The sequence below is a fragment of the Condylura cristata genome, unplaced genomic scaffold, assembly GCF_000260355.1.
Source record: "Condylura cristata isolate star-nosed mole 26May11 unplaced genomic scaffold, ConCri1.0 scaffold00014, whole genome shotgun sequence".
NCBI classification, from domain to species: Eukaryota; Metazoa; Chordata; class Mammalia; order Eulipotyphla; family Talpidae; genus Condylura; species Condylura cristata.
Genome location: NW_004567115.1, coordinates 9,649,552 through 9,664,693, shown reverse-complemented (window position 1 = coordinate 9,664,693; position 15,142 = coordinate 9,649,552). Strand labels below are relative to the sequence as shown.

The 15,142-nt window shown below is 34.9% G+C and overlaps 1 protein-coding gene across 1 annotated transcript in view; it reads right to left on the bottom strand.

The window, feature by feature from the left end:
- Positions 1-15,142, bottom strand: part of PIK3CB (phosphatidylinositol-4,5-bisphosphate 3-kinase, catalytic subunit beta) — a 123,745-nt gene that overhangs the window by 19,282 nt on the left and 89,321 nt on the right. The window contains exons 15-20 of the mRNA XM_012724769.1: positions 14,602-14,723; positions 11,790-11,933; positions 10,094-10,193; positions 3,577-3,755; positions 2,737-2,846; positions 960-1,038 (exon numbers count right to left, since the gene is read on the bottom strand). Of these exons, the coding sequence (XP_012580223.1) occupies positions 960-1,038; positions 2,737-2,846; positions 3,577-3,755; positions 10,094-10,193; positions 11,790-11,933; positions 14,602-14,723 (734 nt within the window). The remainder of the gene's footprint in view (positions 1-959; positions 1,039-2,736; positions 2,847-3,576; positions 3,756-10,093; positions 10,194-11,789; positions 11,934-14,601; positions 14,724-15,142) is intronic.

Genomic DNA, 15,142 nt, shown 5'->3' with positions numbered 1-15,142 from the left:
TTAACTGTAAAACAAGGATGAGTATCTTTGTGCACAAACTTCTGTCTGCATTACTAATTTTAAAGTAAATTTTGGAAATGTTGGATATATGGTAAAATAAGCTTCTAAGAAAAGCTTATATTAACAAAGGCATTTGAAAATATTTGTATTTTTGTTGCTTTTACAAAATAAAAAGCTAAGAAATCAATGGTATCTAGCTGTAACTTGACCTTTTATATTAAAAGTAACAGTGATCACCTATTGACATGTATTTCACATCCTATACAATAGCATTTTCATATTATTTTTACTTCTGTGAGCTCTTTAAATATTTATGAGTATTATTCTTCAGTCCAGTTCATTATGAATGTAATGCCTAATGTGAGGGTTGCCTTTCAATTTTGTTGGCTAACCTTCAAATCTTATTTTTATGTAGTTAAATATATCAACATTGTGTGTGCAATTATTTTCTGTGTTTACCTTAAATATAATAATAATTAAACTTTCAAATTTTATTCTTTTTTTTTTTGTCACCCTTAACCTGTTCAGTTCACTATCATCCCCTTACAGAAAGCTGAAAAACCTGAATACTAATTCTAAACACTTGTCTTTAGGAGAGGCAGAGGAATGAATGTTGCAATCTAAGAAAGGTGCAGCCCCTTATTGGTTTTAGATGATCACCGGTGGCTCCTACTGAGAGTTCCTTTAAAACCATTAATTGCAATGTGATTCTTACTGTCTGCCCATATCCACAACTTATCAGAAGTCCAAACCTATTCTTTCTTTTTGGAATCTCAAACATATGTACAGTTTTACGATTAATGAGATTCAAATAAGATAGTGTTATTTGAGAATACACTGTAAACAGTAAAATGCTTTATAAGTATTATTATGAACAATAAATAATAATAAATTAACAGGAGGGAAGGAATCATGAGGTTAAGATCACACATGAGAGAAAAATTTAGTAGGTATCTCACCGAAGATCCAGACCAGCCTCTTTCCAGAGTAAATCCATCAGGCGTAGCATTTGGAGCGTTAACATATCCTGTCGTAAATCTAAGGGGATAAAAGTGCTTTATTATAAATGCTTTCCACTTTATGCCTAGTAATGTTAATTCAAGATTAGCTAATTCAGTCATAATTATTTAAAACTACTGATAAACATTTGGTTTGTTAATATGTCCCTGTAACACTATTCAAGAAACTAAAAGGGTATTTTAATATATACCATTATAAGCTGCTTCACTAACTGTAGGGATGATACATACATTACTGTACTGTATGGTACAAAGTATGCTGTATTTACCATCCATGCAGTTCACACAGCTAAATTTTCCCTGTTTGTATTTTTTTTTTTTTAATTTTAAAGATCTGTTTATTTGTATATACAGAACTGGGGTATAGGCCAGAGATGCAGGGGTGGTGAGAGGATTCACCAGAGACAGAGTAGGGAGCAGAACAGGCCAACTGACAAAGTACACTGCTGAGGGGAGCAACGGGTGGGCCAGCAGAGGTCTGCCACGCCATGTGGTCACCTCCGGGGCAGGCGGGGATCGAACTCATGCGGAGGTGGCTTTAGCTTCTCAGTGCTGTGCTTTAACCCGCTGCGCCACCAGGGCGGGCCTGCTTGCATGTTTTAGGCACACATTAAAACAATGTTCTTGTCACATTAGTAACTTCTGTGATGAGTTTTCACAGAACTGTAATACTTGGTTTTATTTATTAACATGTTCAAGGGTAACCTTTAGGTAACAGAAGTTATGGAAAGCATCCGTTTCCACATGATGATGATATTCTCAAGGTCAAGTGGTATTAAAAATCTAGCAAAAATACTACAAGTTCTTTCTTAAATAACTAAAAGCACATATTATTTCTAAACATTTACTTAAGTATCCTACTTAATTACTTTTTAACAACTCTAACATGAAGATGCTATAATCCTCATGGACACGAAGAACCTAAAGTTCAATAAACTTTGCATGACGTGCCAATAGTCAAAACAAATAACAAGTGGTGGCAGTCATGTTAATACTTCGTGTTAATACTTCAGAGGCATTTCCTTCATCAAGCACTGGGTCTATAAGTCAGTAAGATATTTTAATTAAAATACAAAACTATTGCAGAAACATTAAAATTGCTATCAAAGAAATAGGATATATGAATACATTATTGAAAATATTTTCCTGTATTTCACAAGATCTTCCCCAAGTAAGCAGTTTGTAATCTGTAGGAAAAAAGAGTATATGGTTCACTAAAAAAAAAAAAAACATATTTAAGTAAGTACAGAAGTCATTTTCCAAAAGGAGAAAAAGGGATTCAGGACACACCAAATTTTACCCTATGACCAATAATAGCTTCTTCTTGACTGCTATGTCTTTTTTTTTTTTTAAGATTTATTTATTTATTCATATAGAACTGGGGTACAGGCCAGAGATGCAGAGGGTGAGAAGATTCACCAGGAACAGAGTGGGGAGCAGAACAGGCAGATGGACGAAGTACACTGCTGAGGGGAGCAGCGGGCAGTCAGGAGAGGTCTGCCACGCCATGTGGATCTCCTCTGGACAGGCGGGGATCGAACTCATGCATGAGGAATTGGTTTAAGCTTCTTAGTGCAGTGCTTCAACCCGCTGCACCACCAGGGAGGGCCCTTGACTGCTATGTCTTACACATTTATACTTTACTTTTCTGATAAAGCAACCTGACAACAAATGAAAAATACTAAGGAATCTGGCTGTGCACAAGCCTCATACATACCATCACCATTTTTAAAAATAACTCCAACTGAATCCTCACCAAACACCTTGTTATTATATACAAGCCACAAAGGCTTCATTTTGGAATCCATGTATTTACATTTTTCAACACTGAAATCAAACAAGGGAAAAATTAGTCCATTTCAATTTAAAGATACAGCAAGATGTTTTTCCCAAGGTACAATAAGCTTGGGGGAAAAACCCTCACCTCTTCCACTCAGATCTGTATTAGGTTAGAACATTTCCACTTAGTAGGACAGCAACTGGGTGACAGCATTAGTTGGCATGTAGTAATGCCAGATGGACTGAACCAACAATCTAAGTCGCCCTTCTCACTATCTACACTTGAAACTCTCCTTTTCTTTCCTTATTCTTCTTTAACTTTTATTTTATATAGCTAATAAAACTCAGAACATAATACTGAATTAAAATTAGGATTATTGTTCAGTTTATACTTCATCTCTTAAATAGTAATCAACTTTGAATACTAGTAGACTGAACACTTATTATTACTAATGAATTCATTGCAAGGTCTCACTTTGAAATAGATACACTAATCAATAATTTATTATTGCTGCCAATATTCTGCATGTCTAGGATTTTAAACTTAGAAACAAGTAACAATAAAACAAATTTATTACATACAACTGAAAGGACATTTACTTGTAATAACTTTCAGCAGACCCACAGGTAAATTTAGTTTATAGGTATACATGCAATTAAACACAAAAATAACTTCAAGAAATTAGACACTTAACTGGAGCTAACAGCTGATCCTACTACTCTTCTAAGGTAATCACAAAGAAATCTTTCCTGCATTGCTCAGTACACAGTTACTTACTAAAGTTCTGAGAGGATGACACATGGGTTTAAAGGTGACTGCAGGTCCGAAAGGGCTTCCCGATAAGCATTCTGCTTTAAACAAGTGTGCATGGCTTCTTTCCCTTTGGCTCTGTTTAGCTTCATTGCATTGAGTTTGATTAAACTATTCAAAGTTTTTAATTTATTGAGTGCTTCAACCTGAAAAGTAAGTTTCCGCCCCCCAACAAAATTCATTTGTGGTTAAAAAAATTACAATAACACCCTGTGATCATTTTCATCAGTAATTGTTCCCTCCCACGCCCTTTCATTTCCTGCAAACACATGACAACCAGCTAAAGAATGCTGTTTTGAATTATGACAAACATAAGGTACAACAGAACAGAAAATTTTTATGACTTGTTACTTAAAGCACCGTTTCCAAACTTTTCTTAAATATTTTAAATTAGAAAAAAATAAAGGGATAAAGACTGAGGTTTAGAAGATAAGTAACAAGCGAATGAGTAATCAAATTTGAAATACAACAAATCTAAACCACTCCATTTAGCCAACTTTATAATACAAGAAGAAAATAAATGTACAACAAATCCTGAGGATCATGATAGTCAACCGTAATACCTATTTTTTTATCTTACTTCTGTATTAAAATACTTATACTAGTGACACAAAGTGATTCAAGAATGACTTAAAACTACTATGTTTAAAAATCAACTTTATTAATATAACTGAGTCGTATGTCACATTATGTAAAATTCCTGTAAAATTACCAGTCTCAGCCAACTATAACTCAGAGGGAATATTTCATTCTAAAAACAAATGATGAAAACACAATATGTCTATCAATATCTAAGCCAAATGTTACACAAGAATATAAAATGTGTATGCAACAAACCCTAGAACACTATGTTTTGTATTTATTTTACACCATGTTTGATTTTTGAACTATGAATCTAAGCAAAGAAACCACTAGGGAGGTGAATTCAGGCATGCACTTTCTACAGACATACTGAAGGCATGCTCATAGGAAATGGAAAAGGTTCTATGCAGTTTGATGATAAAATTAAGATGACTGAGATCTGCCAAGTTACCCATCTGTCAAAATCACAGACATTCTGCTTCTTAACAATTTTAGGAGCTGTACAAACACTGGTGAAAAGGGAACCAGCTGAAAACTGGGCTAGCCAAACAGAAATTTACTTAAGTTCTTCTATGTTTGTATAGTTGCAAATTTTCATATATTACTGTGTTAATACCCGATTTCCAGAACAATATCCTAAATACCCTATGGATTTAAGTCGAAAACTTGTTTGTGTTTTAACACTTTGTCTTTTTATAGGTTTACAGTGATAACAGGAACTGCTATCTAAGGTGTACTATCTTCCCTTGCTATTCATCAGTCCAGAAAAATAGTAAGAATAATGTGATCATACATCTGTCATGTGTCTGAATTTTATTCTCCATGCCATGTAATTTATTGCAGGGACTAAAAGGGGAGAAAGGAAGAGATGACATAATTCATCTCAACTTTGTGAACTATTACTTTATCTGCTATATAGAGAATGTGGGGAGAAGGGGTGAAATAGAAACAAAGGGTACAATTAGGAGAATAATAAAGAAAAAACAATAAAGAAAAATAAGGAAGATGATGGATCAGATTAGGATGGTAACCATGAAAGGAGAGGCACTGATAGGTATGAGATATACTTAAGAGGTCTGTAAGATTAAGGGGGATTAATAGATATATACCTTATGAAGAATTCCATAATAACTGGTGAATAATTGTTAACTATTATTACCATCATTAATGGGCTTTCTAAAAGGAAGGGATGAGATAAAGTTGTTTAAGCATAAATGAATAAAATTAAAACAGAACAGTAAAATAATCTATGAAAATCTATGGGAATTCCCTTGGAAATACAAACAAGCTATAAAAGTATGGTAGAATTGTTCATTACTATAGGGATCTGATGTAAAAATAAAGTGAATTACTAGACAGATATATGAAAGAGTAGGTAACAAGGGGGAAACAAATGGTCTTCAAATGAGATCTATAGATAGGGGAAACCTTGCCAAGAAGAAAAACTAATATATCAAAAAGTAAATGCTGGGAGAAAATTCTCAATAACAGAGAAAAGTCCAGAAAAGCAGATTAAATATGCTATTAGCTAGATGAAGTACCCTGCTAATACTTACTGGTCATATAAAGCTTATGCTATGATGTTTATACTATGACAATAATAAAAAAACTGAACAATAAACCTTCATTTCACTGACATACACTCATACACATAGCCACACGAATCTGTAATTCTCCCAAATTCTCATCAGTGCTGACTGACTGCTGTGACTTACCCTACATTAGATAGAATTCAATTTCTCCCTGGCCTTCCCAAAGAGACCTATGTACTCTTATAGGGTAATAACACACTACAGAAAAGGAAATAATCAGGGTTTCTAGAGAATACTATTTGACTAAGTAGACAAAGATAACTTAGAAAATAACAGTGAATTACGACAACAATAACCAAGTGGTATACCAGATATGGTTGTTCAGGATATGCTTGAACAAAGGTATACATCCCCTGCTACCTGGTATGTAGCTATTGATCTGGCAAATGTTTCTCCCAACCCCTATACCTGTCAATGAAGACCATTATAAGCTGTTTACTTAAGCTAGGAAAGCCAATAATACACTGCCTGTACTCAGAGATTATCAACTTTCCAGGCCAATGTCATACTTTACTTTGAGGCAATTTTCACTGCCTTTTCCTTCAACAATATATCACTCTGATCCATTACATTGCTAACATTATGCTGAGGAAACCTAATAAGGAAGAACTATTCTAGATATTTTTAAAAGTATATATGGGGGTGGGGGGGTAGTATGGGTGATATCAAACATTGGAAATTTTCCACTCATCAAAGACCAAGTGCTTTATGTATGACTGTTGTTAAGTGTCTATGTTAAGTGTCTATGCCAGCAGCAGAAACAATGTGATACCATTTATCCTGGGTGGTCAGGTGGGTTTCTGGTGACACGTTGATCACAATGAACTGCTTCCATTTTGGAAGGGGTGGTGTTTTTTGTTTATAATGGAACAGGTATTTTACTCAGGATACTGATTTGCCTGCCTTGCAAGCAATGTTTCTGTCGAAACTATCATCTGTAGACATACAGAATACCTTATTCACTGTCATGGTATTGCTTCTGATCAAGGAATTTACTACATAGGAAATGAAGTGTGCCAATGGGTTCATATTCAAGGAATTCACTGATTTTACCATGGTCCCCACCATCCTAAAACAGCTGGTTTCATATAACAGTAGAATGGCTATTTAAAAACTCAGCTACAATGCCAATAAGGTGGCAATAGTTTGCAGGGGTGGAACAATGTTCTCTATAGGGCTGTATAAGCTCTGCATCTGCATCAATTAATTCATAATGTAATATTGTTTCTCCCGTAGCTGGGATTATAGGTCCAGAAATCAAGGGGTGGAAACAAAAATGGTACCACTCACTATTATCCCTAGTGACTCACTGGCAAAAATATTGCTTCCTGTTCCTCTGTCCTTATGCTCTGCTAGTATAGAAGTCTTAATTACAGACGGTGGAACTGTTCCAATGGGAGAATAACAAAGATTCCATTGACTGGAGGTTAAAGACTGCTCGTGAGTCACTCTGAGCTCCTTATGCTGCCTGATCAACAGACAAAGAAGAATGGTGCTAGCTGTAATGACTGATCCTGACTAACAAGAGGAAATTAAGCTACTACTCTATAATGGAGATAAGGAAAACTATACACAGGAGGTCATTTAGGATCATGTCCGAGATTAAATGATCACCAGATAATAATCTGTTAATCCAGATAGGACTACTAATAAATGGTCTAGGTGCTTTTAAGAATGAAAGCTTGGATCATCCTAAGATAGGACTACTAATAAATAGTCTAGGTGCTTTAAGAATGAAAGTTTGGATCATCCTAGCAGATAAAGAACCATAATCAAGTAAGGTGTTTGCTAAAGCACAAAATGGGTTAGAAATAGCAGATATGACTATATGTGGGTCACATAAATGAGGGCTGTAATAATTACCCATGAGTATTTCCTCTTACTTTGTTTGGGTATGTGTGTATTATAAACATTGTGCAGATCTACAATAAGTATCTTTGTTTTCTTCTCCTTTTATTCTTACTTCCTTACCATGTAACATAGGTATGTTGACTTTATATCACAGTACTGAAGTGTTAATTTTATATAGCAACACTTCATTTCAGGGTATCAAGAAGTTAAACACCATTCAGAATATTACCTCCTCTTCTGGGAAAAACATTAGTTGCACTTAGAGTCGTATCATGTCAGGTAGGAATTTCATTCGGGAGATTTAAGTAGATTTAAGTATGATTTAAGGCTGCGTATGGGTGCCGCCTTGGGCTGTGGTTGTAAGTTTATCTATTATTTCCTCTAGGCAATTGAGAATACTCAGATGTTTGGTGTGTCTGTGTGGGTGTTCTTGTCTGGTATTAACATTTTAATCAGGGGACTGAGTAAACAGATTACCCTTCCTAATGTGGGTGGGTATCATCTAAATATCTGAAGTACTGAATAGAACAAAAAGGCAGACACTCAAAGACTAAAAAGGAATTCAATCTGCCTGAATGCCTTGAACTAGGACATTGGTCTTTTCTTGCCTTTGAACTTGAATTGAAATAGTAGCTTTCCTGAATGTCAAGCCTGAATGCTTACTGAGTGGAATTTACACACTGTTGTCTTTTTGTTTCTAGGGCCTTTAGATTCAATTCAAAGTGGAACTATGCAATTATTTCTCCTGGGTTTCCAGCTTATTTGATTACAGGTCTTGGGCTCTTAGCTATATAATAAATTCTAATCACCTCCCCCAATTTCACCTTCCTTCTCCCTCTACCTCTTTCCAAACACACACACACACACACACACACACACACACACACACACACACACAAAATCATATTGGTCCTGTTTCTCTATAGAACACTGACTAATATATTCTTCACCTCGATACTGTTAACTATTCCTTAATGGCCTAAACTAGGTTACACACTTCTTTTATGTACTTCCATAACAAAAGTTCTATTGTAACAATCAGTGGTTTGCACACCTACTCTACAAATGTAAGGAGCAACCTGGTTAATGTGACTTCATATTACCAATACCTAATACAAACTCTGGCATATAGTTGGTTCTGAGCAATGTATATTAAATCATTAAGCCTTCTGTTACGTTAGATACAACTCAACTCAATAAAAATTACTACTAGACAACAAGAGCACTTTGTTGCTGTAATAAGGTTTTCCGCATAAGAAGCAGGAATACAGGGCTGTTTTACTGTGGTGGTAGAAATGCTCTTATCTCATCCATTAGGGAATCACAGACCTACCAACAAATTAAGACTGACTATGGTTATGCTGCTTATTTCCAAGCAAGTGATTTTCAAACCTTACTACTTACAATTACTTAGCTGTATGAATCAGGATTTTCTCCAAAACAATTAACAGAAAAACTGGATATTAAGATTAAAACTATCATTAAAAACTACTGTGGCACATTATTAGGAGAATAAAATAACACATTTAAAACAGTATGATTCCTGAACTATAGTAATTATTTAATATCTGACCTATTAATATCACTAATAGTTCATCATCTACAATTATTAGAAAATAAAAAGTCTAGAAACATGAGGGACTATGTGAGACTATCACAATTTCAGGCATGTATAACAATTTAAGACATAGCTGAAGGATTCTTAGAAGTTGTAACACTTTTGGAGTTAGATGTCAAAATATCTCAAATCTAAAATGGCAGACTATGTGAATCATAAGCATTTATAAAAGAGAAACTTAGGATATGAATATAAAAGGACGTAAAATTTAGTAACCATTGTCACCATCAACCCATTGTTAAATATGTCTTTATAAATATTTCCTATTAAAACTTAAGGCATGGCCTTTTTGCAGCAACATGGGTGGAGCTGAAAAGATCATGCTTAGTGAAATAAGCCAGAAAGAAAGGAAAAATACCAGATGGTTTCACTCATAGCAGGAATATAACAGATCAGGGGAGAAAATAATAATAATAATGAACACTATATACCAGAGACATTTTATGGGGATGGAGTGGGGAATAGGGTCAAAAACAGTAGGGGGAGGGAAGTACACTGGACTATGGTGTTGGCACACGGTGATATGGTGATGGGAAGCCCAAGCGATTACAGCTGAGATGGAAAAAGGCACAAAATGATGTAAAAATAAACTTATATTATTTTTAAAAGCCTTAAGGCATGGTATTAATATAGACTATGAGGAATCTTACTAATTTTCAGACAGCAGTCAATTAATGTTCTGCTAAGTTTGTTGAAACTTCCTTTCTTAATTTAAATATTGAATAAAAATGTTTTCACCAGGTTCTGCTATGAAACCTTTAAGAAATAACATGATAAAAGAAAGCACATAAGATACAATTTATCTAATAACAAGTGGTAGAAAGTCAACACAAATTGATACCTGCTTAGAAAGCACTTTCATGTGCCCGACACTTCCCCGGCAGTATGCTTCAAGGATGACACCAAATTGCACTGAGACAGCAGGAATGTGCACTTCTGACCTGCACAACATGAATAATATTGAGGCAATTTGCTCATAAGTACTTCAGATATGATACCAATACTTCAGGTACAAATATTGATGCTTCATTATGAAAGAGACAAATGTTAATAAAAACATACCACCTTGTATACAATTATCAGTGGGATAGTCAACCTCCCAATTCTTTAAATACCAGAGATCAAAAAAATCAAGATTTGATATTTAGTTAAGTCTTTATTCAGAGAAATATCACTAATTTTGCTTTAAAGAAAGGTAACAGTACCAATTTGTAGACCACTAAAATGAAACCAAAAGATTTGACTGGCAGCATATAATTCACTAATCCCTTAATTTGCTTCTACACTTTTAAAAAATATATTTTAAAAGGACAGGTTTATTATGGAAAGGAAAAAGAGACACTTGCATAGATACAGGCAGGCAAGGAGCTTCTGATGCTGTTTTGCAAAGAGCAAAGGTTCGTGAGAACCTCCTGCCTAGGAGTACCATTCTATTCAATTCTTTCTCACTTAAATAATGATGTGCACATTTGGAGGAGGGGAAAAAAAGAATACTTTATTTTGTTATTCCCTGAAGGGTTTAAAGTAAAGAAAACAAAGGGTTAGTTAAAAGTAAGAAAGGAAAATAATGAAATAAAGATCCAGAAACAGGGCCCTCCCTGGTGGCGCAGCGGGTTAAAGCACAGCACTGAGAATCTAAAGCCGCTTCCCCATGAGTTCGATTCCCGCCTGCCCCGGAGGTGACCACATGGTGTGGCAGACCTCTCCTGACCCGCCCGCTGCTCCCCTCAGCAGTGTACTTCGTCGATCTGCCTGTTCTGCTCCCCACTCTGTCTCTGGTGAAGCCTCTCACCGCCCCTGAGCCTCTGGCCTGTACCCCAGTTCTGTATGCACAAATAAATAAATCTTTAAAAAAAAAAAAGATCCAGAAACATAACCCTTAAAATTAACATCATATCATAGAACTTATTTTCCCTAAGAAGCTTAGCTTCCAAAAAGGAAGTTTTTTTGTTTTTTGGTTTTTTGCTGATAATCACTAGTTTCAATATTCTCAAGTTCAGATGAAAAGAACAAAAATGTCTTCACAGAGTCATTAATGAGAAATAATTTTCCTAGGAAACAAAAGAAATTTAGTTTTCTTTCATAATTTTGCTTCTATATAAAGTTCAGGCATTTCAAAAAATTACCAAGTTAATAAAGAAGCTAAAACTAAAGCCACTGTTATTATACTAAAACTTTAAAACTTTACCCAATAGTAGTAATTATGATAATATTTGCCTACAACATTTTGGAAGGAAAAGGTGTCTGTTTTTAGTCCAAATATATGTATAAAATTTACTCTGTTCAAAAGTAGCATTACATAAATTATTTGTTTTGGTTAAAACTCAAGGAGGCATGGAGGGATTTGTTTATATGAATTATTTTGCCAAGTTATGAAAATTAAGAGTTTGAATACCAACAAAGAGAAGACATGTAGAAAGAATGTTATAGATGGCTTAGAAAAAAATCAAAGCAGCTGTTTTGCTAAGTGTCTAGCATTTTGTTGTTTAATGCTTACTAACAGACCAAATGAACTCAAATTGAAATAAAAGACTTACCTAAGGTGCCAAAACAGGAACTGCCCTATTCTCCGATTAGCAAGTGCTCTTTCTAATAGGAATCTAGAGAGGGCACAGTCGAGAAAAGGCTCATATTTTAAAACCTGTACCAATTGTAAAAGATACTGAGAGAGTTCTTCATCACTGAAAGAAACAAAAGACAAAGCAAGTTACTCAGTAACCTGTGCTAGAAAAATATTCCCTCTATTAAACTTTCAAATACTAACACTAAAACAATGATTGTTTAGAGTCAGGCTTATTACATGCTTACCTACATTATTCCACTACTTTAAAAAAGCTACAAATTTCAGATGGGCAGAAGCAGGAGGAAAAATAGGCATTAATCCGATATATGAACATTTCTACATTAAGCTGATACGATTGATGATTGTATTTACAATGAGCGCATTTACACTGAATCCTTATTATACTGAAAAGGTTATGTACTAAGTCAACCAATCAGTTTTTTTTAAAAGCTATTCCATTAGTATGTCAGCATTTTAGTATTTCTCCAATCATTAGGGTTAAACAGTTTTGTCTCCCAGATAATCAATGAATTTAAACTTTAACTTCAAATAGCTTTTTTTTTTTTTTTAAAGATTTAGTTATTTATGCACACAGAACTGGGTTACAGGCCAGAGGTGCAGGGGTGGTGAGAGGATTCACCAGAGACAGAATGAGGAGCAGAACAAAACGACTGACTAAGTACACCGCTGAGGGGACAGTGGGCAGGTCAGGAGAGGTCTGCTGCACCATGTGGGTCACCCCCAGGGCTGAGGATTGAACTCGTGTTGAAGTGGCTTTAGATTCTCAATGCTGTGCTTTAATCCACTGCACCACCAGGGAGGGGAGGGCCCTTACCTTCAAATAGCTTTAAGGATAAGGAAATTGATAATATTCTAAGTGGGAACTGAGTCTGTGACAATGTAACCTAACACTATAATTAACTTAGCTGAGTTAATACAGGTTAATGGTTTTCTATTTTGTGCTCATCCCGAAACTATCACAAGTAAGCACATTTATCAGAGGCAATTGTGATGTAAGATACGAATCTTAAATCCTCCAATAACTGTAAGTTGGACAGTAAATGCCAAGAAAACAGTCTAAGACAGATTTGGAACTGAAACCCAGGGTCCTAAATGCCTAGAAGAAAAACTTCATAACCAGAAATTTTAACCTAAGAAAATGGAATCATTTTCTGGGGATCAATACATTTAAGAAGGACACTTGGCTCAACTTAGAGAAGACAAATGACCCTTGCCCCTCAAGTCTCAAAACAAATTAGGGAGAATAAGATGTGGCTGAGTACCTCATTTTTAGAAACTACCAATACAATAAACTCAAGTTTCCTATATCCAATCCCATTATAGAATTTACAAATAGTGTGTAAATAGATAAAGGAAGCATTAAAAAGGCGAGGCCTCTGCTTTCTTGACTACCCCCAAATAAACACATGTGATTCAAAAGACAATGGACCACAGTGTCCATAATATTCTGAGATCTTTTATTTTTCAAACCACCACCCAATATAATACTCATTTCTGAGACTAATATTAAAATTGATAAGCTTGAAAATGCCCACTGTCTATGGCTATCTCAAATATATCATTTCTTCAAATAAATCACATAGACTCTCACATATACACTGCACAAAAGAGTACTGCTCAAGTTTGCTGACTATAGATTTGGCTGTAATAGGGAAATCTGGAGTAAACATAAAATCTTCCTCAAAGAAGAATAAGGAATGGGGTAAACATGTCTATGACAGAATATTAGAGAACTGAAAGGAATTAACTACACTTATCTATCAATACAACAGTAGAGACTAAACTAACCTCAAAAAATGTCTAATAAACAAAAAAATGAAAATAACATTTGTGCAATTTTTAAATGTACAATACTCTGTATTTACATTTCTATAAATACAAAAATGTGGTAAAAACAAAATAATATGGTATAGAAAAATACACACCAAAATCTAGGAAGTAAAAAAAATAATCAGGGCTGGTAATGAACCTAAGAAAATTTCACCTTCACCTATAATACTATTTTCTTATAAATACATTTAAAGAAAATAACAAAATAGTAACATTTCTTATTTCTGTGTAGTTGACAGAAAAGTTAACATAGTAGGTCTGTCTGTTATTCTTTAAAAAAGCAGGTTTACAAGATCATCCTTGCAGGCATCTGGGAACATAGATTTCAGAAGGCTTCTAAGTATGCTAAATATGGATAAGAGGGCTTATGGCCTAAACTGTACAAAGATTATGGCTTATGCTGAATACCCATTTTCTTCTAGGTGTACAGGATTTGCTATGTGCCAGGCAGATAGTGATTATGTGACCAGCCAACAGAAAACCTGCTATCAGGTCTCCAACAAGTTTCCCTGGCAGATAACGTTTCTTATGTGCCACAACTCATTGCTAGAGAAATTAAGTATTTCCCCACTCTACTTATAAACTTTTCTCTGCTTTCCCCCAGACGCAGCCCCATGAATCTTTTTCCTTTGCCAGTTCTGTTCTATATCACTTTTTCTGTAGTAAATAATAGCCACGAGTGTGACTATGCTGAGTCCTACAAGTCCTCCCACTGAATCATGGCCACAGAGAATAATATGCCCAACTTGCTTTTGTTTATTTATAATACAGAGTAAATATGAGAATGAGAGTCTGAGAGATTGGGAACAATAGGAGTAAGGGAACAAATGCTTTGAATCCTTAATAGCTTCTGGCCTTTTCCCTTCTTATGAAACATTCAAGCAGACTCCCCCAAATTACTATGTCCCCCAAAGAAAGCCACCCACAGGAGGTACCTCATCTGTCGCAGGCAGCCCACAGCATATTCCCGCACATACTGATCCGGGTAGTTGAAGTCTAAAAGTTCCAGAGCCTCTCGAGGGGGCAGTTTAGGCCAAATCTGAAGTAGTGCCTGAAGCTGTTTAAAAATTCAAACGGGTTCATAAATTATAGAAGAATCTATTTTTCTTTTGCACTTAAGAGCAGAGATGGGTCAAAAGAAAGGAGAAGCATACTTGCAATTACTGAGGTCTCAAAAATCCATTCCTATTAATATAAATTAATAAAGAACACCTTTGTTGAAACAGTCTGTAAACAAATTAAAAACCCACCAAGTGTTTACCCAAAAATAAAGTATACACTGAATGTATGCATTTTATACTCATTAGCAATTAAAAAATTTTAAAAGGAAAAAGACATAATCAATAAATACTTCCAGATAAAATTCAGCTACAAGATTTAAGTTAATGACAGGCAATTTACATATATAAAGTTAGTAAGTCAATGTAAAATTATTCTTGGTGAATTTACTTTTAGCTCATAATATTTTTGAGTATC